Raw genomic sequence first — 26,695 nt, forward strand, 5'->3', positions numbered from 1 at the left:
ATTTAGGATGAAATTTCAATCAGCCCAATAAGATTACAAAAATTTAGTTATTTTGTAGCCTATTTTTTCAGTTGTTCTGCCTTTCCCCCTCCCCTGCATCAATCCATCCGGTTTGGAGAGCATCAGGAGGATCCTACTAAAAGCTACAGTGCAATGGTTAGTAATAATCTCTTTCGTATTACCTCTAACCATGCCAGCATGGAGCACATGATGAAGTCCCATTCACTGTTGTCCAAAGGAGCTGTGGAATATTTCAGCAACAAGGGAAGGTAACGGATCACCTCTATGTTGAAACCAAGCAATTGAGCACTTGTCTCTTTCAGATTACTGTAATAAAAATACAACTAAAGCTTACAAATCTTCATGTTGTAAACATGAGTATTTATATTCTTGTCTTCACTCCTCTTGGGACAAATTAAGTGTCACAGTAGACTCTGCCCTATGTGCTTTTGATACTCTGTCTTTCAAAGTTAGAATACTATATTAGCTGCCAAGTTTAAATAAGCCAGTCAACAGGTACAAAAGAGACTATAGGAGCTACTTGCTCATTTGCATGTTATAAAGATTTCTAAAATTGTACAATTTACATATTTGCTCAAGTAATACACTTACATGGAACTATGAAATTTAACAATTTTAATTACACCAACACAATAATCATTTAAGTTACTGATTTTAAGAATAAGATATAAGCACTCAAGAGTCCAAATAGTATATATTATTTCAAGACTCTGTGGCCTGGATTTCTCTCATTATACTCAAGACAAATGAACTTCAGTACATTTTCACTCCTTGCTGGAAGATCTCTAAGCTACATTTGCAGATACAGAATTTTAAACAACAGCCGCCTAAGTTTACTATCCAAGTTTTCTTTCTGGTACCTAAATAGGCAATCAGAATTTGGAGCAACACCTACAAAAACTGGTCAGTTCTGAATACTTTTGAAAACCTTTGATACCTAGGTGCATTAAAAAAAGCTCCTAGTTTCCCAGCCTTCAACCACCCAGGTAATTTTCTTCAGCATGAGTTATAAGATACATGAAGACAGTTCTACAATGGCTTAAAAATGTAATGTTAGAGTAGTGGATAGCAGTTGTAACTTACAAATTGATTTTGTTGAGTTAATAACCACTCTGTACTTTTAAACTCTCGTGCTTTTTTGGCTAGGACAGAATTAATGTTTTTCATAGTATCTAGTATGGGGCTATGTTTTGGATTTGTGCTGAAAAGAGTGTTGATAATGCAGGGATGTTCTAGCTGAGCAGTGCTTACACAGAGCCATGGCCTTTTATGCTTCTCACCAGGGAGTAGGCTGTGGATGCACGAGGAGCTGGAAGGGTACACAGCCAGGACAGCTGACCTCAACTGACCAAAGGGATATTCCATACTGTATGATGTATGCTCAGCATATAAAGCTGGGGAAGAAGAAGGAAGGGGGGGGGGGGGAGGGGGAGTTTTGAGCGTTGATGTTTGTCTTCCCAAGTCACTGTTAACATGTGATAGAGCCCTGCTTTCCCGCACATGACTGAGCACCTGCCTGCCAATGGGAAGCGAACGAATTCCTTGATTTGCCCTACTTGTGCATGCAGCTTTTGCTTTACCTATTAAACTGTCTTTATTCCAACCCACAAGTTTTCTCGCTTTTACCCTTCTGGTTCTCTCCTCTATCCCATGAGGGGGGAATGAGCAAGTGGCTGTGTGGGGCTTAGTTGCCAGCTGGGCTTAAACCACAACTCATTTTAGAAATTAAAAGAAAAGTCAAATTATCTCAAAGTTGTACCCACCAGCTAAAGAGAAAACTGTCCTCACTGTTGTTTTTCCAAGATATTATGATTTTTAGTATTCCAGGTAGTAGATGATCACAATCAATAGTACCATCATTCAAGCAGGAGTTCAAAATGGAAAGACACCCAAATGCTCCTGTAACATAATAAAAATACCATACTCAATAGGCCTTTATTATCAAGAGAAAACAAGTGTTACAATGTATGTCAACTGACTGGATCTTTTTATTTGAACTTAACACCAGTACTGTAAGACTGTTTGGACAATGCCTACACTTTCTTCTTTGAACACTTAACCCAGAGATGGCATCATTAAAATCAAAACCACTATATCCAACCCAAACTTCATAAAAAAAAAAAAAAACACCAAGAACTTCAAACTAACCACAAATCTGCTATGATTTAAATTTATTTGTGCTACTAAAAATGTGTTATAATATTGCTTAGCGTGCTACATCTCAATCACCTCCAAGTGACCTTTCAAAAGCTGTTGAAAGTGTATGTACAGCAGCTCTGACTCTGCACACTATATCTAATGCACTGGAAGAACTACTCAAAAAATCATACATACGCTGTGAAAGAGCTCTTGCTAAAGCATCTAAATACAATCATGACACTTCCAGTTGACAATAGTAGTATTTTTGCATGTTGTGTAAAGCCTAAATGATTAATTGAAAACTTCAGTATTTATAGATGTGTTTAAATCAGACAATTAAAATACAGCAATATCAAAATTCTTCTAACAATATCAGCCTAAATACTTTAGTTCTAATTTTGTACCAGGCAGTATAGCTTGCACTTCCTTAATAAAGCAGAAAACTACTATGCCAGACAGCACAGAAACATGCAAACTGAGAAGGTATTTCTAGGAAAAACAGTATTAACACATTTTATCTAAATTACAAAATAACATTCTTAAGTTCTCGTGGACTGAGGTAAGAACGTACTCACCATCCGTGCTGGAAAGCTCTGTCTGTGTGCATGTCATAAGCTTGGCCACACAGTGGAAAACAAGTTCATTCTTTTCCTCCTCAAGCAGAAAAGGTGACAGACACTGAAGTGTATGTAATCTGCCCTCTGTTAATGGTGGAAACCTATTCGTACAAGCAAAACATCATAGAATGAAATCCAAAAATTCAACTAGTAAACAAAATGTCAATTGGTTCACAATGATGAAAGATCCTATGACATAACTAATCCCAGGCACTAAGCCGAGTCTCACTTTTACATACCATACACATATTACTAAATTTTCAGTCTTCAATTGTCATTCATCAGAATCAGTATCATTTAGCGTTATCAACATTTGAAACAAACAAAAAATTATAAGCGTCAGGATTAAAATACCCTTCTGTTGTCTTAAAAAGTTGTTTCATCTCACAGGGTACAGCATTTTCTGCACGAATCACTTTAGCCATGGTTAAGGACCAGAGTCTTCCATGTTCCTCTGATCTTCAAAGAAGAAGAAAGACCCTGGTTAATATCAACAGATGCGCAGTTCAGTTCACAACACAAGCGTTTGAAGTTTGAGTCAGTACACATAAGGAAATATGGTGGCACTTTATAAAATGCAAATACGCAGACAAGTTGGTTTACTTGTTCTTACATACCTATCAAATATTGTTTGCTGAAGGCCAGTTGTATCACTAAGCATCCTGAACTTCTCATAGGTGATGTGTACTTCTTCTAACATATGAAGATATTCCTGAAGTGGATAAGGAGGATTTTCCAACTCTTCAACCCATTGTAATGAGTACAACAGTTCTGCAACTAATCAAACCACAAAAGCTGTTGCTTACAAACAACTGCTGAATATATTCAGTGCATAAGCAAGAATTTTCAGGTCAAGGTTTTGTTGGGTTTTGGGTTTGTTTTTTAAATATACTTTTAAATGCATTAAAAAAAAAAAAAAGATGATATTTACATGCGATTTCAGGTGCTTCAGAGCATGAACTGGATATTTGCCATTGCATCATAAAATACAAAAGAAAAAGCTATAATAACTTATTCTATAAGTTCAGAATATTTGAAAGCAAATCAAGCATGACAAGAACTGTAGCTTGTCTCTATTCTTTTTATATATACACATATATATATGTATATGTATTTCTTGCAGACAAGGTACTCAAGATTTAAGTCCAGAAAGCAAATAAATTTTATGCTAACAGCATGCGTTTTCTTTATTAGCTTATTGAACAATTATGCTTCTCATCATGGTGAGACTTCCAGAGATAAAAATGTTAATTTGATAATGCTGCTTCTAATTTGAGCATTCTATAAAGAAACAAGATTCCACCTGGTAGAATTAAGAAAAACTGCTGCCTCAAAATATCTTTATGTTATGGCTAAACTCTCAGGGCATTTATTTGATGGCATAGATAAAGTTCCTATTGCCCACTCATGCCAATGCACCACATGTTTTGGCAATGAACAACTCTGAAGTTCTTTGTAAATTGAAACCTCCAAATTCAAAGTCCTGTTGAGACAGCATGTACATAATCACAAAAGGCCCTAGAAATACATACATTAGACTTGTGCATTATTTATACTTTTCAAGAGATAAAAGGATGACTTCTCATTCCTATGTGCCAAGCTTTAAATACCCATTTCTAATTATCAATTCAGATTAATTTCCAACTACGATAAAATCAAATTCCTTTAAGTTTTACCACTTACTTATATTATCTATTTTCCTTCTTTCAACATCACAATTTTCATGGACTGTATCATTTTCCAATACAAGTAGCACCATTTTACTTAATAAGGCTGAAGTACACAGATGGCCTGGAAGTTTAGTTGTGCCACACAGCTTGACACATGATCCCAACGGCTCACAATTCATACTAAGCCTTCCTTCCAAAAGAGGTTTGTGCATCCACTGTAATACATGCATAAGAAGAGTATGAACAAATAATTGACATTTTAATCATGCATAGAAGAGCTTCAATCTGTTTAACCTTGAAAATTCAGAATTGTTAAAAAAATAACCATGAAAGATACAAATGAACACCAAAAGCACAATGGTCACGGAGACCCACTCCGTCATATTTGAAAACCTAAATAGACAACAGTAGCTTGAAACTGCATTGCTGCCTCAGAAATAAATACGCATCTTTAGAACTGGAATAATTTTACAAGAAATACTATAGTTAATGAAGATACCTGGTTGGACAGGAAGTTTAGTCCTGCCCCACTTTCCACACTATGCACATCAGCATTTTGTTTATAGTCAGCACATCATGTTTCTCTGCAAATATTAGTGTTTTTCACAAAATTTATCTTATAGAATTAAAGATAAGAGCATTTTCATGATCCATATTCTCTCAGATAAAATTTCCTGGACGGTAAAGCAAGTTGCTGGTGTTCCATGCAGAAAAGAATGATTATTATTTTCCACAGTAAAACTGGATGGGACCATAAACAAACAGAATTTGTCCTCTATCATTGACAGAGGCTGAAAAGAACCTTTGCCTAGACATATGCATATTCATAACTGCAGTGCCATGTCAAAATAAAGAATGGTTACCACCCTAAAGAACAGAGACTTGAGGTAAGATTGACTACTGCATGCAAGTCTATTACCATTTTCATACCTCAGTAGATAGAGATTTGTGCAATTTCTCCCACTCAGTTTTGTTTGGCATGACATGTTCAACATAAGCTCCCACAAGATATCCAGACTGCCCGTCAGCTTCCATAAGCTTAGACAACAAATCACTAACTGCAGAGATCAAAATCTGAAGGCTGAGAGAAAGAGAAAACACTGCAAACAGAAGTTTGACACTCTCCAGTAAAAGCAAGCTGCTTTATTTTACGTTGATACAATGCTATGTATGTTGTATCAATGCTACATACTTTGTATCAATGCTACATACATACTATAGAAATGGCTTTTTAAATGATTCTCCCACCTGCAGTTCTCACCTCTGACAGGCTGAAACATCTCTTAGTAGTAAAATGCTAATTAAATAAAGAAGAGTATAGCACTGATCTTACTTTGTTTTGGAGAATATATTATGAAATGGACATGTACATCACAATTACCTTTTAACATCCAAGGAAGAAGACTGAATTTGATTCTTGACCCACAGTGCAGATTTATGCAAGAAGGTACTCTGTTTCTGCATGCTCCGAAGTTGATGCACAAGTGAATTTACTCCAGACATCCAAGTGTGTTTTAATTTACATACAAGTAAATCTATGGCAGGGAAAAAGAAAATAAAAGCAGAAAACAAAACAACAAGCACAAGCAAACCCACCACAAACAGGTAAACTCAAATTACAGCCTACAATATCAAGCAACAATCGCATGTCTAGAAGTCCTATAGCAGAAAAAGAATTCCTTTTTCTATGTGGTTACATGCAACAACTACCAAAGGCAAATACACAAGTTTCTTGTTGTACAGCAATTTTAAATTAAGCCCAACACAAAAGTAGTATTTATTTAAGATTAAGAGGGATGTTCCTGTTGTCTTCTGCAGTATGACCTACGGTCTTCAAAACCACAGAGCTTTTTAAAATACTGAAATACCGAACATTCACAACAAGAGTCATTTACAAAGGAGCAGCGGTTTTCAGGCTATTGTTATCCTACTTCAGTTCTATGACTCCACTGCAACATTTCCTCCTTTGTATCCATGTCAGTAAATGCATATACTGATTTATCATCCAAATTCTGGACTAAAGAATATAAATCAGGATCTCAGTCTGACAATGAGACACTGGTGGAGAGAGGAACGGGTCACAATTTGTCAGAGCAACTTGATCCATATAAATGGTTTCAGAATAAATATATGTATCTTTTATGAAGTGATTGCACACATTTTTTCATAGGAACCCCATACTGCAGAATGAACAAACAAAAGCTCATTCTTTGTACTTCATAGATCGTAAATAATTTATGTAACACTCCAAAAAGTGTTTAATATCACAGCCAAAAAGATAGCTGAAGCATCAAAAAAAAGTTTAAATCCTTGTAATGATGTATTACTCAACCTAATGTTGAATAGTAGCTACTGACATTTTAAATTGAAGCACAAATTTTCATGTGAGTTACAGCCGCAAGCTCAATGTCTATGAACTCAATATTCTATTATATACTTTAATCTGTTTCATGAAAAAGAGTTCAGATGTAATCATCAACTACAAAAAAGTTTCGTTGAAGTTTTTTTCCAAATTACCTGTTAAGTGCATAGCATCCTGCCTCTGAGCACACAGCTGGAAGATGGTAAGCAGCAAATCTTCTGAGGATGGCATCAGTAAACATCCTTTAACTGAACTGAAAAAGCTTGAGGCTACATCACAGATGAAAGATACCGATGGTTCAGTATTTCCAGCTTCAGAAAGATCCTTAGCTTTAGACAGAGCTGCTTGAAGTTTATCAATAATCCTTTCAACAAAAGTTTCACCAATCAAAGATTCTATTAGGGAGAGGAAAAGACAACATACTTTGATTACTTGATAAACATGATCATTAAGAGACATTATATAAATATGTACCTGTCGTCGCACACAGAGGGAACACATGCACAATCAATACGATTGATAAAAGTGATCCGTTTATTGTGCTCAAATAATGGGTATATATAGTGTCAAACTGCCACGTACACACAGCTTCCCGTAGTGATTGGTTGGCATATACACCATTGGGTACATTCCAGGTGCATTTCAGTGATTTCCCCTGCTCATATACACATCCTCCTCTGCTCCTAGTTCACAGACAATTTTTAGCTACAAGGTAGGCCAGCTGGTCTTCTATCTCTATTGGTTAACTTCCAGGGTTTTTCCACTGCTGGCAACTGTACACAACTGGTGTTTTTTCTCACTTTCACAGAATCTGTGCTTAATTAAGCTCAGACATGGGAACATGACCTTTGCTTGCTAACCATGTCTCCACATGTACCTTTCTTTTTATTTACTAAATTTGAACGCAAAATAAAGTGCAAAGTCGTTTCAGTCTAATGTATAGCTAAATTCTCTTTCTTACTCCGCAGTTAAAAGATCATCTAGCCAAAGTTTCACATTGCAAAGTATCCTTTCTCTAAACCAGCTGAAGCAGCTTAAGCAAAATGTATATAAAATAGAGCAAGTGCAGAGTGGTCCCTTTCCCCTTTTATGCCTTCTTAGCTTCTGGCCAACAACTGTGAGCCAGAGATTACACCTGAACCATTGCATATAATTACCCTACTCAGACAGATCTTCCACGAATACACTTATTCCATTTCTCATGGGATAGAAGTAGGCTAATCCCATTTATTCTCAAACTCAACAGCATCTTGTGGCAGTGAATTCTGTTGTTTAATTATGAAGTATATGAAGAATTATAGTTTTCTTTTTCCTAGACCTATCTAAACAATGAAAAATCTCTTCCTATTTGCTTTTACCATATATATTATGATTTTATGGCTCTTTACCACAACCCCACCCCAATCACTTTCATTGCAAGATGAAAAATTCTAGTCTGTTTTACTGCTCCTATGTCGCGGTTTAAGCCCAGCCACACAGCCTCTCTCTCACTCCCCACCTTCTTCCCCCCACTCCCGAAGGGATGGGGAGGAGAATCGAAAGAATGTAACTCCCACAGGTTGAGATAAGAACAGTCCAGTAACTAGGGTATAACACAAAACCACTACTGCTGCCACCAGTAATAATAATGATAAGGGAAATAACAAGGGAAGAGAATACAACACCTCACCACCCACCGACCAATACCCAGCCTGATCCAAGCAGTGATCTAGCCCTTCTGGGTAAATGCCCCCAGTTTATATAGTAGGCATGACGTGCTGTGGTATGGAATACCTCTTTGGCTAGTTTAGGTCAGGTGTCCTGTCCCTGCTTCCTCCCGGCTTCCCCTCCTCCCTGGCAGAGCATGAGACTCACAAAGTCCTTGGTCAGAGTAAACATTACTGAGCACCAACTAAAAACATCGGTGTTATCAGCGCTGTTCCCAGGTTGAAAGTCAAAAACACAGCACTGCACCAGCTACTAAGAAGGAGAAAAATGACTGCTACTGCTGAACCCAGGACACCCTACAAGCAGAAGCCACTGCATTTGCCTAGCCACTCCTGCCGTCTTTCTTTCGGAACATTTTAATTCCATAACACTTTTTCTTCAACAGCATATAGGTGACAAGAATATTGCAGGGACCAAAACTACAGGCAATATTCAAAATACTGACACACCAATGCTATAATAATTTTCATTTGTCCCTTGTTCTTTTCACAGCAGCTCCTAATAAGCTGTATTCCTTTTTTTCATTGATAAGCACTACTTACAGAGAACCTTTACAATGACTGAAGATCTCTTTTCTGAGTTTTAACAGCTCAGAGCCTATTATTGAATAGTTGTGTTCTTCCCATGTATACTTTTGATATTTACTGGGTTTGAATTTCATCTGTAATCATACCAGTTACTCATTCAATATCATAACATACTGCTATGGCTATGTGAAGTTTCAGTTTTGATTACTCCGAATAATTTATCAGAAACAATTATCATTCCAGTATTTAACTTTCTTCACCTTTAATTCATATCATTTGACAGGTTACTGATCCATGAAAGGCCCTTTCACTTAATCGATGACAGTTTACCTTCAAAAACTTAGATGAGAGATTGAAAAAAAAAAAAAAATCTGTTTTAAAGTCCATATACTCTTTTTGGCCCAAATCACTAAGTCAAGAATCACCATAGCTTCTGAAGGTCTAGACTTCACCCAACATGCATTAAAACCAGGTCACACAGCACCCAGCCCAAAATGAGGTCAGCAATACCTCTAGCTCTAGAGTCAAAAGCAAAGTCACTGGAAAATCAGTCCCAGGGTATCACTGACTCATAAGTGAACAAGTTTGTTGAAAACTCTCTGGAGAGAGGCAGCAGGTTTTCCTGATGCTCCTCTACATCAGAAGTTCCAGTAGCCAAAGTAACAATCCTACAGCATCTTCAGGATGCACTACCTGTGAACATCCACTGCAGTCAACTTGTTGCATGCAATCTTTGACACATGAAAGCACCACAAGTGTGCCCAGCTGTCAGATAAACCAAAGTATGTTACCTCAGGGAATCAAAGCAAATGCTGAGTTTAACAAAACACAAATAACAAGTTTACATGGAAACATCAAGGAAATTGAACTCCATTAGATGTCTACACGACAGATACCACAAAATGCAATGAAGACAGGAAACAGGAGGTTATTAATAGAAAACAGATTGCATATATAGCATAAATACACACAGAGAGTTTTTAAAGTACACGAATCTAACGGAAAATGGCTCAAAGCAATTTACAGGTCCTGTGAGAAGCCATTAGCACCACATGCATGGGTCCATAACCATGATCTTTGATATTCTAGTTTTGAATGTAAATGTCAGATGCTCTGGTTTAAAAAGTAGTATTATTTTACAGCACATCAGCTAATAACTCAAACTTTCTTAAATTTTCCTCAGGTTTTCCAGACTTGCAAATCTGAATCTGCTCTTTAAACACTGACTTTCGCTTAGCAATACCGACAAAAAAAAAAAAATTAATTACAATGTCACTGCTGCTATCTAGTGTTTACAAAATTAAACTGGACATGGTTAACTGGCTCAGGTAAAAAAACAAACACAAACACATCCCCTCTTAACACTTCACAAACTCCACGGAATAAATATGCTTACCATTTTTAACGTGTTGCGACAACACTAAGCTCAGGAGGGTCCACCTTTCAGAAGATGATGATTCTGATGAGGTGGCTACCGGTTTTAAACCCAGGTGACACAGATCGTCTGTCAGCATTACAAGTCTTTCTCCAAGTGTATCTCCTTTCAGCCAGTCAGAGATCAAGGAAAGTTTTGTTGTGCTTGAACACGCCTGAATCACAAGAAAATAATAATCTTTCGGGGTATTAACTTTGATTACTAAGCGTAAGACCAATATGTCAAACCTGCACATACAGAGTGGGAATTGTATCATCTGTCATAAACAATAAGCCTCTAGGTGTTTACATCTGCAACAACCCCCTCAACTTTCTTTTTGTCAGAGACAGCAACTTATGGCTAGGTTAGACCTCTACTTTAGAGTGAAACAAGTCACCTTCTGAAAGCCTTCTTTTCCCTTTTCTCCAACTATAGAGCCCAGGGAATGCCTACACTGGCATTATAAAGATAACTTACATTTTATTTCAGCCAACCTAGTCATCAATTTGCAACATAAAATCTATTTACAGTATCTGAATTTCTCTAAAAATAAATAGGATGCAAATCAGAAAATTATTTTGGTGATAAGCCATTATAAGGTACAAAATCACAAAAAAAGAGGATACCCAAAATTCACATTATCTGTAAGGAAAGATACTGCGGTCAATGCACTGGATTGCAAATCAAGTGCTATGAGTTCTTGTCCAAAAACTTGCAATATGCTTCATATTTCATCCCAAGCAATCATATAAATGTCAGTCTCTCAGTACCTCATGTGAAAAACGAAATATTATCTTTCCCTTGTAAGCCAGATGTGAGGGTGATGATACAAATAATCATTTTAATTATTGGTCTAATACCCAACTCCATTCTTTCTATCTTAAAAGGAATAACTAGAAGGAAATCGGGAATCCCTCTGGCTCAAAGAGCCAACTGACCAAAAATAGAAGGGACAAAGATGATTTTGTTTTGATATCATAGTTTCATTTTTAAAACTGTCCACAGACTTAAATGCAGTTAACATTAGCTGCACTAAATGTAGTTTTACCATTTGTTGCTAAAATGAACACTCAAACTATTAGTACAAGATTTTCAAACTACTGAAATTATCACCACTTTAAAAAAAAAAAAAAAAAAAAATTTCAAACACATGCAACTCTCAAAAGGTAACGTCAGGGAAATATTTAAAACAAGAATAAAAAAGTCTTAAGAGGTACCTTTTGAATTATCTGGAGAAAAATAATCCATTTCAAATCCATCTAAAAAGTAAAACAAAATTCTATTAACATTTAACAAATTCTTTGCTGAACAGGAAGTATTTCATACCTTTTTAACTTTGTTTACAACTTTTCTGTAAGGGATAGAAGAAGTTGCTACATTTCAGTAACAAAGTTAGTGATTACGTTATTTTTGGCTTCCAAGTCTTTCTCTACTGCGCATATTTATTTATATGAATTATAAGAAAGGGTCTATATTTATAAGAAAGGCTACCAATTATAAAAGCACACTGTATAAAGCAGCAAGACCAGAAAAATTCTGATGTTACTTTTTTTTTTTATTGATTATACCATACAGATAGGGACATGTGTCAACCTTTTACCATGACACTGCTATGTCAACCTTCCTAAATCCTAAATTCTTATGTTGAATGTATCCAAGTTCCTGTAGATTATCTTCCAAAGTAAAATTATTAACTAGCCACAACCCACAAAAAGACTAGTCACTTTGATAAAAACTACTAGCAAAATTAAAAGTCATACCTTTGTTAAATTGTCAAGAATGATTTTCCTTTCATCATTACTGTCGCAACAATTAAGCACACTGTACAAAATGTCAACCAGAAAATGGGTGTCTTTCCTCCAGTCTTCTTTCAGCCAAGTTATTAAATTCATATACAAAAATCGTACAGATGGACTTTCATAATAAACTTTCATTTCATTGTGGGATTCAGCCTGAGCAGAGCTTGCATCATTGCCCTGCTCTAAAAGTACTTGAAAAACTCTGTTTGATGAAAAAGAGTTAAGCAGGGTAGCGAGAAATTTCAAATGCTGTTCTGACTTCTGTTCATTCACATACACAATACTCAGTTCAGCAAGTCTGCAGACTAAATTCCCTAAAGGTTCTTTCCTTAGAAGTGAACAATGCTGCAAATCAGCCTCTATTTCAGAGTCATTATTTCTCACTTCCATAAGCTTTCCATTCTCTGTGTTTCTTTCAGATTCATCCTCATCTGTAAATCTGATTTTTAGAGATTTTCTGTTGTTTGGTTTTGTAGCACTCTTTGGATTCTGAAGAATTTCTAGCATACCAGATATGGCAAACAATGATTTCTCATCAGCATCCAATGTATCAACATGAAGCACACACATTTTTAAAAGACAGTCCCAAAAATTTGACAACAGTTCCTGGAAAACTTCATCTGTGCCATCATCACTGGGGAGTTCTGCTTTAGCTTCCCAGGAGCTCAGCGTTTCTGCTATTTGATAAAATAATGGTCCATTTTGTAACCTGGGCTCCTTAAGTACAGCATCGGTGAGAGGAATTAGCTACAAAGACAAAAAAGTTATCAAAGAACAGTAATCCAATTAAATTATCATTTTACTCTTTATGATACCATGAAATAATTTGGAAAAATATTTCAGAAGTAATTCTGCAAATATCAGAATTACTCAAGTTTGAACACTTAATAAAAATATACAGGGTGGGATGCCATTTTTTTTTTTTTTTAATGTAATTTAAACTGCACAGTGAAAGGCGTGACTTTACGGGAAAGAAAAAAATTACTAAATTCAGTAGAATTATTTTTTCCATAGAATCTAGTGAAAATTTCATCACAGAAGTAAATCCTACAGAAATGTACATTTTTCTTCAACTTTGAATTATTAAATGTACACTCAATATCACATATTTCTAATAAATACCTGGTCATATATAAGCATTTGATGAATTTGCTTTTGGTCATCTTCTTCAACTATTTTCTGTAGTATGGCAAAGCGCAGACACTCCATAAAAGCAGTTATAATTGCTGAACTTTCTGAAGGGCTGGCTAGTGCTCGTTCACTTGACAACCTATTGAAAGGCAACATTGGAGGAAGGGAACAGTCAGTCACACGAGCTTCTGAGAAACCCAGTATGTGTGTCATGAATGTAAACTTGGTTATGTTGTTCTTATCCAGATACCATCAATATAAGAATATAGAATCACAGAACCATTGACAGGATGTCAAATAAAACCAAATTCAATAGGACATATTTAAAGCATCCAAACAATACCCCCAGGTATTTAACGTAACTTACATTAAAGTAACTTTTTCATGTAGTTTTAGCATTCACAAAAAAACCCGAAACTACATTAATAAAGGAAATATATCTGGTCAAGCATACTGTCTACTACTTCAGCTGTTTGTCAAAACTCCTGGCAATTTTCTACACACACCTCAGAGGTTTAGAAAGTTATCACTTTCTGTCATTACAGAAGAAAAAAAAAAAAAAACCACAAAAAAAAACGAAAACCAAACCCCAACAAACTACGAAACAAAACGATAAGTTTCACCATAGCCAGTTTGAGATTGAACAACTGTGAGTTATTACTCATCTTTAAATACTTAAAAATTATGACTTCTGTTTCCAAATGTAAAGGAAACTGATTTCAGAATAAATAAATAATTTTGCTGTTCATACCCTTGAATTATAGAGCTGAAAAAGGTCCTGAAATATTCCAGCTTTGGTTCTGCAATGCCAGGAGGTACCTTGCTAATGAACGGCAAGAGATTTGGGTATATAATGGTAGCTAGTCCTCGTCCACCTTCTCGAAGCACTGCCCACAGCTTTGGCAGAACTCCCTTTTTGGCATTTACATGAGCCCAACAGTCCTACAGAAAGAAATACACTTATTGTAAATTAAATGAGAATATGTTGTCTTGAAAGAACTCCCAAGCTAGATATTTAATATATCTCCCTGTGTTGTAGCTGAAACAAGTTATTGTACAATTTAAATTCACTTACCAGTATTTTTAAGAATCACTTTCTCCCTATCTCAGTTTGCAAATTTAAGTTAATGTGATAAAACTGTTCCTGCATTGTTTAAAACCAACTGACCTTCCTTGTTAGCAAAATGCACTTAAAGGCTTCTCTTTAATAATTCCTTTAAGGATGCTTCATAAAAATCACTGTAAAGCATTGGTCCTGTATTTAATTCTGAGTTCTTAATATTAAGAATAAGCAATGATTTCAAAACCCTAGCTTTAGAAGAATCACTAACTTCAAAATTCCCCTCAGAATTTTTCTGATGGTTACAAAATACCTTGGCACTTATCCCCATACTCTAAAGGTTTTTGTCATCTCATCTGATTTATCATAGTTCAGATACCTATATTTTAGCAAGCTGAACAACAAAGCTGAACAATAAATCCCCCATAAATGGTTATAGTTTATACCAGCCGTTACAAAAGAGATCAGCAGCACTAAGCCCTCAAAACATCTCAGTCTATGGCAACACCATTCATCCCTAATAAACTAATAAATTCAAAGCTGGTATTTCACTTAAAAAGAAAAAAAAAAAACCTACCAAAGTTATAGAACCAAACATTAAATTAGAAGGGGAAAACAAACAAACCAAAAATGCATATCAGGTCATTTCTGTAACTGTCTTTAACCAAGAAAGAGGTTTTAGGTATCATTTTATTTATTAATAATTATATTTAATCAAAGCGATTCAGGTTAATTTGAGTAAACTCATAAAACATCTGATTTTAAGACATGATGAATACAATATATTTGAAAGTTACACTGAAACCCTAAGGAGGGAGGAAAAAAAACAGCATGTAGCATTGATAAGTTTATGTTATTAATCATACCTAAAACCCAGTCAAGCTGTTCTTCCTAATTCTACACAGAGAACAACAGCACTTGGTGAAAAGTTAAACTCAAGTAAAATACCTGCCCCTTAGATTTCCCACATTACCTCAATAGTAGTGACAGTATAAAGTACAGCTTCCCAAAGAGCAGGACACACCACTGCATCACTGTCATCAATGCTGAGAAGAACAGCAGTACAAGCTCTTGGTGCTTCAGCTTTCATCAGCTCAGGCAAGTACTGGCAAAAAGCAGAAGCCAGCTCAAAGAAAGCTGAGCGAACCTGATACAGGCCACAGAATAAAAATAACAAAATTTGAGTCAAATTACAACACTTTGTTGCAGTTTTTCCACATTCCTTTCAAAGTCATCATAATTTACAACTCATGATCCCCATATTTTATCACATCCGCAAACATTTAAATATTAAAAGAAAAATTGATAAACCTGCATTAAAATTATTTAAAAGTAATTTTTTAGCTACAAAATGCTTCTTAAAAATTTTGTTTTAATATACTTCTCAAAAGGCATATTTCCAAACACACCTTAAAACTTTTAAACAAACTACTACCAGAATCAATTAATTACTTTAAGCACCACTGGTCTTAGCAGACCAAAGAGCAATAAAATGGTTTAAAAAAACCAAACCAAAACACCTCCAAAAAGCACTAAGAACACAAGCAGTAAGATGACACAGTCTGTATCTTTTACATTAATTTGAAATGACAGCAGATTACCAAGAAGTAGATGGTGGTGACGCATAAATAACAGATTAGCCTACTGGGCAAAGTTTAAAATTATATTATCTATTTAAGGCCTAGAAATCCAAAGGCTGTTTGAAACATAATTCAGCAAAGTACAAAGCTCATTCTTGTAGGATACAAGTAATTAACGCTTGCTTAGGTTCAGTGTATTATCTTTAATTAAAATCAACCAAAAGAAGGAATAAATTAAAAAGTCACCTGTGGTATGTTATCTTTGCTATATTTCCAAAACTTGTTTTGGGACAGAAGTGACAATAACCTTCCCTCCAGTGAATGCACCTCTTTCTTTGGCAACATGCTCAGCAACTTCTTTAAAGCTAACAAGGAACAGCTCAGAATCCGGAAAAATTTAGCTTCCCTTTCTTCCTCTGGTACAGTTCTCAGAAAACAAAGCAAAACAAATTTAAGTGAACCATAAATAAATCGGAAGGCTTCTCAAGCTCTTCTAAACTGAGTAAACTAAACTGTCTTGAGCTGTTCTATGTTCTTTTGATTTCAGAGACCAGCAATGTACGTATGTAAACTTTCCATAGGTTCTGATACTACCAAATCACATTACAAAGTGTTAGCAAAAGAGAGTTTCAAGTAATCTGTCTTCCACCTATTCAAAAATGCTATTCCTCAAAGAGTTGAAACGAGAATTATACTGGTAAGTATAAATGCCTTTGAAAATGTTAAGTCCCGGAGAAAGTTGCCAGGATCTGGACTCAAATAACTATTCTGTCTCCTAAAATAAAACTGAATCCACTACCTCCAGGAACACAGAACCAAATACAGATTAAGACTTAAACCATATACATTAGAGCAGGCTAACGTACTGCGGGTCACTGAGTGTATCGGGTGTTTCTTTCAGAAGGTGATCTTGAAGTACCTATGGGAAAAAACCCCCACATATTACACATGAGAATCTGATTGTTTATGCTAATAATATAGAATCACAGAATAATTAGTGTTGGAAGTGACCTTAAGACCATCTAGTTCCAACCCTCCTGCCATGGGCAGGGGCGCTTTACACTAGACCATGTTGCCAAAGGCGCTGTTCAACCAGGCATTGAACACTGCCAGGGATGGCACATTTACTACTTCTTTGGGCAACCCATTTCACCTCCCTCACAGTAAAGAACTTCTCCTTATATCTAACCTGAACTTCCCTTGTTTAAGTTTAAACCCATTACCCCTCATCCTATCGCTACAGTCCATGATGAAGACAGTCTTCACATGATGATAGTCTTTAAAATTTTCAGAAACAGCTCTAAAACTTCACAACCTCCAAGTCAAGTCTTTCAAATACATTTTAGACATGCTGGTAAACAAAAATATAATTTAATTGACTCCTGCTGAACACAGTAGCTGCGGTACTGTTTGAACCAAGGCTTCACAGTATTTTGTAAGCTGCAGTTGTATGCCAACATGCTTCTGGTAAAAAGAATGCAAACTGAGACAAAGCAAGAATGGTAATGTTTGCATATGATGGGCCGCAATGCACACTTTGACCTTTTTAAATTCAGTCAGTTCAGTTTAATATACGACTGGCAGAAGAGTATTAACTCTGGTCAGAACTAAATTTGTAGAGGCTCTTTGAAACACAGCTCAGCATTCAGTCCTTTACCACTGAGGATAAACTCTGTCATCATTACTCCATCTGTCAGCATAACATGATGACTGAGCATCATTACATAGAAATGCACACAAGAAAATTCACTTCATACTCTTTTCTCCAATTCCAGTTATTCTAACTGCAAGTCAGAGAAACAGAGGATGTGTTTTTGCCTCAGTTTTTACATTAGGAGGAGCAAAGCTTCAGATGAGGAAGAAATTAAACCATGAAGAACAGATGGGAGAGGATGAGTTTTAAACTTGTAATAAAAATTGGCATATATTCAACACAGAGCCTTAAAGAAAAGTATAAACTCACATTAAGAATTTCATCTTTACAAAATACTAAGGCTTCAGGTTGCTTGCTTGAAGGAAAAGCTTTTTCAAAAGCTACTTTTGCAGCAGAAGCAGCAGGGGAGTAAGTGTCACATTGAGCAATCAACCAGTATCCCATGATACTTTTTAAGTAGGGAGCCAAGTGCTTCTTTACTTTAAGAATCAGTTGCTCAAAAGACTGCTGAGTTGCTTCTCGAACACGGCGATCATGATCCTGTTAAAAAAATAATAATAATAAAAAAAAGTTTATTGTTTTAAGAATTATACCTTTAGTGCCAAGTACTTCAAAGCAGAAGTGATGATGAAGAAAAAAGTTGTGTTACAGTTTAGCCATTTTTGCAATGAATTGGGCTACACAGATTTGAAAATACACGACAAAAGTCTTGGTAACCCTAGGTACGGGGATAGTCCCATCTTAGCAGCATCATATTCCCAATGTGTTATAAATTCAAAATTATAGCCTTTTCCCAATATCCCTAATGACAGTTTCTATTTTCACTTTAAACAAACATTTAACAAAAAGACAAGAGGCAAGAGAAACAGGAAGACTTGAAGACACTTTCTTGACTAAAACAACCATAAGCCTACACAAACTGTGCATCATTATCCAATTTTTGTGTGTGAATTTATATCATCATGACTTTCTATGTTCTTGGCTCCTGAAAGAAATACTAGGAATTGCTTTTATAAATCAGCATTGTGATTAATTTTGTCCAGTATTTGTTGGTTTGGGTTTTTTTTTTCTTTTTTTTAATAGCAAGTCTAGTCAGCTATTGGTCCTAGATCAAAATATTTATAGTTATGTTAACCAAACAGCACATTCTCTTTAGCCATTCTGGAATCGACATAAAAGAACTTTTCATGAAGAGAAATGTCATCTTTTAAACAAAAAGGTCTAACAAACAGCTATCTTCATCCAGTAAGCAGAGCCCAGATCTCAACAGTTCAAGATTCCACTCACTGCCAATACTGAAATATCTCCACAATAAAGAACATTACTTTCCTTCAACTTCATGTTTGTTCCTAGAACAAGTCAGTAATTCCAACATAGTTAGATGTATCAATAACAGACCACCTCAGATATTTCCATAGGAAGTATCAACAGAGCTTTTTAATTTAGATACTTTAATACTTACCAGTGAGATTTTACAATAAATTCTTGGCCAGTAAGGAAGAACACCTTTAACAACTTCTGCTTCCCTTTCCTTGCACATTGTTCCAAATTCTTGCATAGCCTAAAAAATATCAAAAGCACGATTTAAGAATTCAAATAGATGTCCCGCAATTTATCAGCTTCTAACATACACTGCAACTCCCTTTTTCAAAAATCGATTAATTTCCTGCAATTAGATGCTTAATTAGATGCTTCTACAGAATCTACAGTTACTTTTATGAATGCTCCATCAGCACTGCATGATGGACCTTTTCATAAGTCCTCCAAGACACCTACTGGATTGCAGTTCTAGCAAATTTATCAATATGAAATTAGTACTAGCTATCTTCATATATTCCTCTCCCACGGAGAGGACAAAGGATATACCTACTTTTAATTTTGTTGTGATATCCCTTTTAGAAAGTTTTCGCAATACCATTCGAAAATCAGCATCCACGAGGCTGTCTATTTCCTCTGCTCCTTGAACTGCAGGAACATATCCTAAATCATTTTGAGATGTTCCAAAGCCAATAAACCCAGGCACTGTTCCACGTTCTTTGGCGAGGAGCTCTGCAGCTCGGCCACTGCTAGAAGGCTGACAAAAACCAGGGACATAAGTCAGTTATCTACTTCAGTCATTTTACTTTAGTTTGCATTTGAAATAATGCTCCTATTTAAATTGTAGAATCAACCTTTTATTTAAAACAAAATCTCACCAAAAAAAAAAAAAAAAAAAAGATGCCACATATGCTTTAAACATAAAACTTTGACCTAGAAAATTATTCTTCACTTCAGAATCAGCATTCTCTTTTCTAATAATCCATGAATACTTACGGAAAAAATTATTGGTTTTATACACATACAAAAAAAGTATAACACACAAGTCCTTCTGTAAGTGAACAATTTATTAAGAAACCATTTACCCTTCTTCACTATTTCTGGTTTTCTTAGTTCTTCTCATGTTATTGCATATGGACTGACACAGCTCCCAAGGAATGCTCTTCATATCATTGGGAAAAATAAGAATACGCGTGAAACAAAAGATGATATCAGCAGCAAGGTGGCCAAGAAGGATTTATAGGACCAGAGTGAAAGGATGCAAACATAACAGAGTGTAATACTATCCCATTAGTACTACAGTGAGCATTTTGGAGTTCAGGATCTCTTCTAGTTTGCCCCAGTTAAGTGAACACCTTGCCATCATATCAGTGGCTCACATTTATTTCAACAACACTCTTCTCAAAAGATTGTCCCCAAACCAACTGATGCTTTAATGTTCTCTGTGATACCTTATAATCCAAATACCTTTTATTTCATAATGATGTTGCAGTTTTGCGAGTTTGGGTTTGCTTACTTGTTTTTAAACTAATGACAATTTGATGAAGTTCACTGTACTTTTCTGATTTTTTTGAGGTACATAAGCCACATTCTACCTGACTATTGTACCTACAGGCCTGAGTACTGTATCTGTATTCTGCATGTGAAATCTCAAATATAAGGACTGCTTCTTTGTGTTCTCTAATCTTCTCTGAACACATGTAGGTATTACATGATAGGCTGAGAAAGTTAGGGCTGTTCAGCCTGGAGAAGAGAAGGCTGCATCAAGGCTTCGTAGCAGCTTTCCAGTATCTGAAGGGGGCCTACAAGGATGCTGTGGAAGGACTCTTCATTAGGAACTGTAGTGATAGGACAAGGGGTAATGGGTTAAAACTTAAAAAGGGGAAGTTTGGATTAGATATAAGGAATAAATTCTTTACTGTTAGGGTGGCGAGGCACTGGAATGGGTTGCCCAGGGAAGTTGCGAATGCTCCATCCCTGGCGGTGTCCAAGGCCAGGCTGGATGAGGCCTTGGGTGACACGGTTTAGTGGGAGGTGTTCCTGCCCATGGCAGGGGGGTTGGAGCTAGATGATCTTAAAGTCCTTTCCAACCCTAACTATTTGATGATTCTATGATTACATCACCTGAACACAGCTCTTCACACCCAGTTCTCCCATACCAATCAAGTGCCACATAGCCACCACCTCAGGCCCGGTGGCAGCAAAAAAGATTCACGAAGACACAACAGGTGTGCTCCAAACCACTCCACAGAGGAATGCACTACCCAGCGGTACCTCGCTGAACTCACATCCGCAGTGACTTGCCGGTTACACCCCCTGCCCTTACTCTTCCCTGGAAAGCCCGCACGAACTCCACAGAAGCGGCAGGCACACTGCCCTGAAGCAAGGGCCCAGGCCAAGAGTCGCCTGCAAAGCCGGGCCAGAAGACTGCGCCGCCTGCCAGTAGGGGCCGCCTCCGGCTGCCTACAACCCAGTCCCCAGGGCACCGGCAGGTGAAAGACGGCATCAACCCACTCAACAGTGCCCGAAGCCCCAGCGCCAAGGCCCAAGCCCCGCCACCTTCCCCGTCCAGACCGCCCGCCGGTCTCTCCAGCAGCACGGGACCAGGGCCCCACGGACAGGGCGCGCTCACCCGCAGATTGCCCTTGGTTCGTTGCTTGTTCTTTCCCCCCATAGTGATGGTGACAGCAGCGGCGCTGGGAAGGAGCTGGGAGACAGCAGGCGCGCGGCCGGGGCGCGAGAGGCGGCACTTCCGGGAGGGCGGGACCACGCCCCTGGCTGTCTCGTCAGCGCAGCCGTCTGAGGCCCCTGGGTAGCGGCGCTGTTTCTGCGCTCTTACAAAAGCCTGGGATCTGTAAAAGGATCGGAGGCAAATCAGCGCTTGCCGAAGGAAATCACCGAGGAGTATTGCTACGGAAGGTGTCCGAGTGTACACCAGAGATCTGAATGTTGGGAATTTTAACAGATCTTCAACATCAGAAGCAAGCAACCCCTGGGGGTGTTCAGCCTAGAGAAAAGAAGGTTCTGGGGAGACACTGTAGCAGCCTTCCAGTGCCTAAAGGGACCTACAGGAAGGAGGACTTTTTACAAGCGCATACAGTGACAGGACAAGGGAGAATAGCTTTAAACTAGCAGAAGGTAGACTTAGGTTAGATGTTAGGAAACAATTCTTTACTATAAGGGTGGTGACTCACTGGAACAGGTTGCCCAGAAAAGTTGTGGCTGCCCTGTCCCTGGCAGTGTTTAAGGCCAGGCTGGTCTAGTGGAAAGTGTCCCTGCCCATAGCACATGTGATTTAGATATACAATCCATAAACAAATCAAAATATCATTATGATGCAACTTTGTTGAAACTGTATTGAAACAAAGGGGGACATAAAATCATAAAATGGAATATATAAACTTTTAGAATTAGTTTTAAGTAATGCTAAGTTTAATGGCATTGTAACAGTAGCAGTGGAAAATTACTGAGGGGCATGATATGTAGAGGGAAAAATAGAGTACAGCTAGAGAAAACACTGAGAATTCTTGTGCAAGATAAGTCGTTATAGTTGACATAGTTTTAAGAAAAATAGTCTAGAATAACGAGACATAGGGATAAGGAGTATCCGGGAATGGCAGGTGTCCAGGATGGGCTACAGTTAAACTAACTGATAAGTAGGAAGCTAGAAGGGTTATTATGTCTTTGGTGTTAACGATCCAATTAAGCTGGTATGAGCATCTACTGTGCATGCGTCAAAGGCAGCCAGAAGTGATGAAGACTGCTGGAAGAAGTAAACGACCCTCACAGACCCCTACCACAATTTTGTATGCATGTGGGGAACTTTCTGGAAAATTATGTAATCCATACGTAACCTCATGAATATGTATGTATGCCCAACATCTATATAAGGCAGTGTATGGAGCAATAAGGAGAGACACACGTTAGGAGGAGCTATCCCCTGTGTCTCCCGGCGCCTCAATAAAGAATACCTGCTTGTCAGCTTGAAAACTTTGTTGGCAAGTTTGTTCCTGGAGTTTCCTCCGAATCAGTATTGAAGAGCACGTGCAGTGTAATTCACTTTGTTACTTGGCTGCAACTCCACAAGCTCAAACCAGTGAGGACTGCTTCCCTGCTCTGGAGCGTGCTTGCCATAAGGCAGCTCATCTGTGGGTAACGTTCCACTCTAATGTGAGTAGAGACTGGGCTTCTCAGCTACAGGTGCAGTAGAAAGCTACCACAGCGTCTCTCTGCACACACAAGTCTACCTATGTAAAATTCTTATGCCTTAGGCATCCTAGCTCATCCTGTTTGCCTAAGCAAGACTTCTGTGAACTTGCTCATTCCTTTTGTGCTTGTTTGTTTTATTTTGACTAGCTTGGTTTTGTTTTGGGTTTTGTTTGTTTGGGTTTTTTAATAAAATGTCAATATCACAGCTCAATATACTTTCCAGATAGAAAGCAGAATAAAAGCTTGTTACAAAAAAGTTTTCATGTAGTGTATGTAAACAGCAACAAATAATACAAACGTTTTGGTATCTCTCCTGAGATACCAACACTTGAATTTTGTCTCTTTTTACTCATATATGCATTCACCACAATTACATCTATTCATTCACCCTAGAATTCTATAATGGCCTGGTAGTTCATCAAACATATTTTCTTTCCCAATAATTAGGTATGTACCCTAAACATCCAGAAAGTGTAATAAAGCAGTTATTTTAATTTTCATTATTCAGCATCTCATTAGATATTTGTTTTCATTGAAAACTGGATTCATCATATAAAACCACAAATTATTAATTCCCTCTCTGATAAACTCCTGCAGAACAGCTAAGGAATCTGTTATGAAGATTAACTTACAAATGTAGACGCTTGGACCAGTGGTGATTGTCAACCCCTTCAATGCCCTTCAACCCCAAAGTACATTTGAAAGATGTCAGCACATCCTTTTTCTTCTAAAAACCGATATAGCTGCCCCAAATCCATATGATTTCCCCTGGCACCATGTGCATCAAAACATTTTTCTTCCAAAGTGGAGAACTTTCTTTGTTTCTGAATCTCAGCATGTCCTCCACCTTCCAAAGAAACATCTTCTCTGTGCCGAATGAGAATTCTTTTCCACGTTAATCTTCTCACTCTGAAAGAAAATGGAGAAATATGAATATGCCTATAAAATAAATACTGTTTTAGAAAATACTATGGAATAGCTATTATCACAAAAGTCAACAAAATCCTTGTACCTATATCTTTGGCAGGGATAATGGTTCCCTGGGTGGTCACAGAAACACCACTCACATGCAAACACTTCCATAAGCAGGAGCTTGTTTCTTTGTATTGCCTCAGGATTCAAGAACCTTAATGTTATTGCTCACAAAATAATTGATGAAGATGTGGTTTCAACTTCAGTGCTTATTTCTGCCTTGCGTGTGCTAAGAACTCTCATATTCTCGTACTCTCTTAGCTATTACAATCAAATAACAATGTTCATTTAGTCTGCACCACCCAGAAGTATAAATGATAGGAGCAGAATAAAACATGAATGCAGAGAAATATAACAACGTACTTATCTAATGCAACTAGGGTACTGCAGTCCATTGCTATACAAGTGAAATATAGAGGAAGATAAAACAGAAATGAATAGGCATTGTGTGGTACTAGCAACTTTGATTTCTGCAACCAACACTACAGTCAATATTCACAGTTGGAAATACATTATGATAAGCACACGTACTTTGCAGACCTTCACAGGCTGGAAGATGGTTGGATTTCCCACCTTCTGGCCACATATACAACATGAAAAATGTAATAGTCTAACTACTAATGACATTTAAGAACAAAGAAAAACTAACCTTGACCAGAACTCTTCACAACTACTTTGAAGACCTTCTACACAAACAACACCTGGTTTCCCCGGCATGCAAAACCCTGACAGAGAGAGCTCCTTGGCCCAGTCAATAATATTCTTTCTCTTTTGCTTATTGTAAATGTGATGACTATAGATCCACAGTCGAGTGAACATGATGACTTCTGACTGAGTGGCATTCGATGCTGTCACTGAGGAAGATGAAATCTCCTTGTCAATGTAAGCAGCTGCATGGTCTTTAACCCATTCTCTTGCACTCAACATGCAGGGCACACCACTGCAGTTTTGCATCAAATATGTTTTTAGATCCGAGTTCAGGTGAAGCTGCTGAGAGCGGCTCAATAACGATGACCTAGATAAAAATATAAAAGCAGTTGTAATACACTTACAATTTAGATGGTTTTAAATTTTGTTTTCAGTTTTACTTCAAGCTGCCAAGAAAACCCAGGCTGCATTTAAATGGTATACACTTGCTATTATTTAAGTCATTATTAGCTATGAAAAGGTGTTAATCAGTATTTAATGGGTGTGCTCTTTCAGTTCACATATAATACAACTAATCTGTAAATGAAAATCAAGGAAAATGTACTTGAAAAGTAGGTATAGTGGCTAAACTGACTTTCTGCAATATGCAGGGCTACTTCTTTAAACAGGTATGTTCCAATAAAAAAAAAAAAAAAAAAAAAACACACAGAAAAAAACACCCACAAAACAAAACACAAACCAAAAACCAGAAGCCTGCAAGTGACAGCATTTTGACAAGGGAAGAACAAGACCACCAAGCAACTTTTTACTCCTTTGGCTAGTGTTAATCCTTGCCAAAATGGACAACAGTCTCTCTTCTTTAACATCAAAACTATGAATGGTACCTATGTGTAACCCCTCTGTACAGAAGATGGCACTCCTCCACTGTTTTCCTATTTTTCTCACTTACTTGCTGAGGACAACAGAGAAATCATAACCTTGTAGATTTGTTTTTCTTCAACACTGTTGTCCTTCTGGCTTAATTTGACAGGAAACTATCAAAAAGGGACTGCCTTTTCCTTCTATAACTGCATCTATGTAATACACCATAGCTTCTAAAGTTTTTGTTACCTGTACTTTTAATGCCATACCTCACAGTAATTTCTGGTAGAACAGCTGGATATTTAAACGGTAAAGCACAGGCCATAGAGAATTCCACCTAAAAAACAAATAAGCAAGTGTTCAGGTCAGGTAAGCCCTAAAATCTCACAAAATCAAAAATAAATGCTTACCATACCATAGGAGCATTAGAGACCTCTGGCTTTACATTCAGTATAAACTGAACTTTCGAAGATGGCATCTCTGCAGACTCATTTTCAACATAGTGTTTTAGCTCTGCTACAGCCAGCTGGTCAGTCACAACGAACTCTTCCTCATAAGGAAACATGCTAGAGAGTAAATCCAATTCTGAAATTTGTATCTCAGCTTCTTCTCGGTTAGTCATTTCTGTTGATTCCTAAGAAAGAGGAAATGAGGGAAGAAAATAAAGGCTTGAATACGGGACAAAGTTCATGAACTACTCTTACTAAATCATATTAATCTTTATAACCAAGCCTTTCGAAACTAGTTCATACATGCGAGCAGTTTAGCAGTACGAACACACTCTGTGACAGCCTGCGAGGTTTCCCCAGAGCTGAGACAGGGCAGGATGTGGTGCTGTGCCAACAGATACATTTCCCTCTCACAAGGCCACACACCTGGAGCGGAGCCGCCTCTGCTATTGCAACAGCCGCAGAGAGCTAGACGTTACCGCCCGAGCCCCAGTCACCATCCCCCAACACCAGTAGCTCACCCTACAGAATTGGGGTGAGCCGAGCGGCTGAAGGCGC

General features: G+C 37.3%; 2 protein-coding genes across 5 annotated transcripts in view; both read right to left on the bottom strand.

Annotated features, from left to right (window-relative positions):
• Positions 1 to 21,733, bottom strand: part of LTN1 (listerin E3 ubiquitin protein ligase 1) — a 32,172-nt gene extending 10,439 nt beyond the window's left edge. For 2 of the 4 annotated variants that reach the window (XR_013956471.1, XM_080614004.1), the window contains exons 1-21: positions 21,631 to 21,733; positions 19,552 to 19,755; positions 19,144 to 19,242; positions 17,991 to 18,221; positions 16,894 to 16,946; positions 16,274 to 16,454; positions 15,421 to 15,594; positions 14,139 to 14,329; positions 13,379 to 13,526; positions 12,218 to 13,003; positions 11,675 to 11,716; positions 10,440 to 10,632; positions 6,965 to 7,204; positions 5,829 to 5,982; positions 5,378 to 5,528; positions 4,461 to 4,662; positions 3,395 to 3,554; positions 3,132 to 3,236; positions 2,736 to 2,878; positions 1,785 to 1,920; positions 183 to 327 (exon numbers count right to left, since the gene is read on the bottom strand). Coding sequence is in view for 3 of the 4 variants with exons in the window: in XM_080614004.1 (XP_080470130.1) it covers positions 183 to 327; positions 1,785 to 1,920; positions 2,736 to 2,878; positions 3,132 to 3,236; positions 3,395 to 3,554; positions 4,461 to 4,662; positions 5,378 to 5,528; positions 5,829 to 5,982; positions 6,965 to 7,204; positions 10,440 to 10,632; positions 11,675 to 11,716; positions 12,218 to 13,003; positions 13,379 to 13,526; positions 14,139 to 14,329; positions 15,421 to 15,594; positions 16,274 to 16,454; positions 16,894 to 16,946; positions 17,991 to 18,221; positions 19,144 to 19,242; positions 19,552 to 19,755; positions 21,631 to 21,672 (3,780 nt within the window). In the remaining variant the exon portion in view is untranslated. The remainder of the gene's footprint in view (positions 1 to 182; positions 328 to 1,784; positions 1,921 to 2,735; positions 2,879 to 3,131; positions 3,237 to 3,394; positions 3,555 to 4,460; positions 4,663 to 5,377; positions 5,529 to 5,828; positions 5,983 to 6,964; positions 7,205 to 10,439; positions 10,633 to 11,674; positions 11,717 to 12,217; positions 13,004 to 13,378; positions 13,527 to 14,138; positions 14,330 to 15,420; positions 15,595 to 16,273; positions 16,455 to 16,893; positions 16,947 to 17,990; positions 18,222 to 19,143; positions 19,243 to 19,551; positions 19,756 to 21,630) is intronic. The other 2 variants (XM_080614005.1, XM_080614006.1) reach the window with 2 other exon arrangements.
• A 2,145-nt stretch (positions 21,734 to 23,878) lies between these two features.
• Positions 23,879 to 26,310, bottom strand: RWDD2B (RWD domain containing 2B; the record flags this gene model as incomplete). The annotated part of the gene is made up of 4 exons (XM_080612912.1): positions 23,879 to 24,116; positions 24,829 to 25,194; positions 25,958 to 26,025; positions 26,104 to 26,310. The coding sequence occupies 4 exons, from the start codon at positions 26,308 to 26,310 to the stop codon at positions 23,879 to 23,881; spliced, it is 879 nt and encodes a 292-aa protein (XP_080469038.1).
• Between the last annotated feature and the right edge of the window lie 385 nt (positions 26,311 to 26,695).

This window comes from Psittacula echo, assembly GCF_963264785.1.
Source record: "Psittacula echo genome assembly, chromosome: 3".
Taxonomy (NCBI): Eukaryota; Metazoa; Chordata; class Aves; order Psittaciformes; family Psittacidae; genus Psittacula; species Psittacula echo.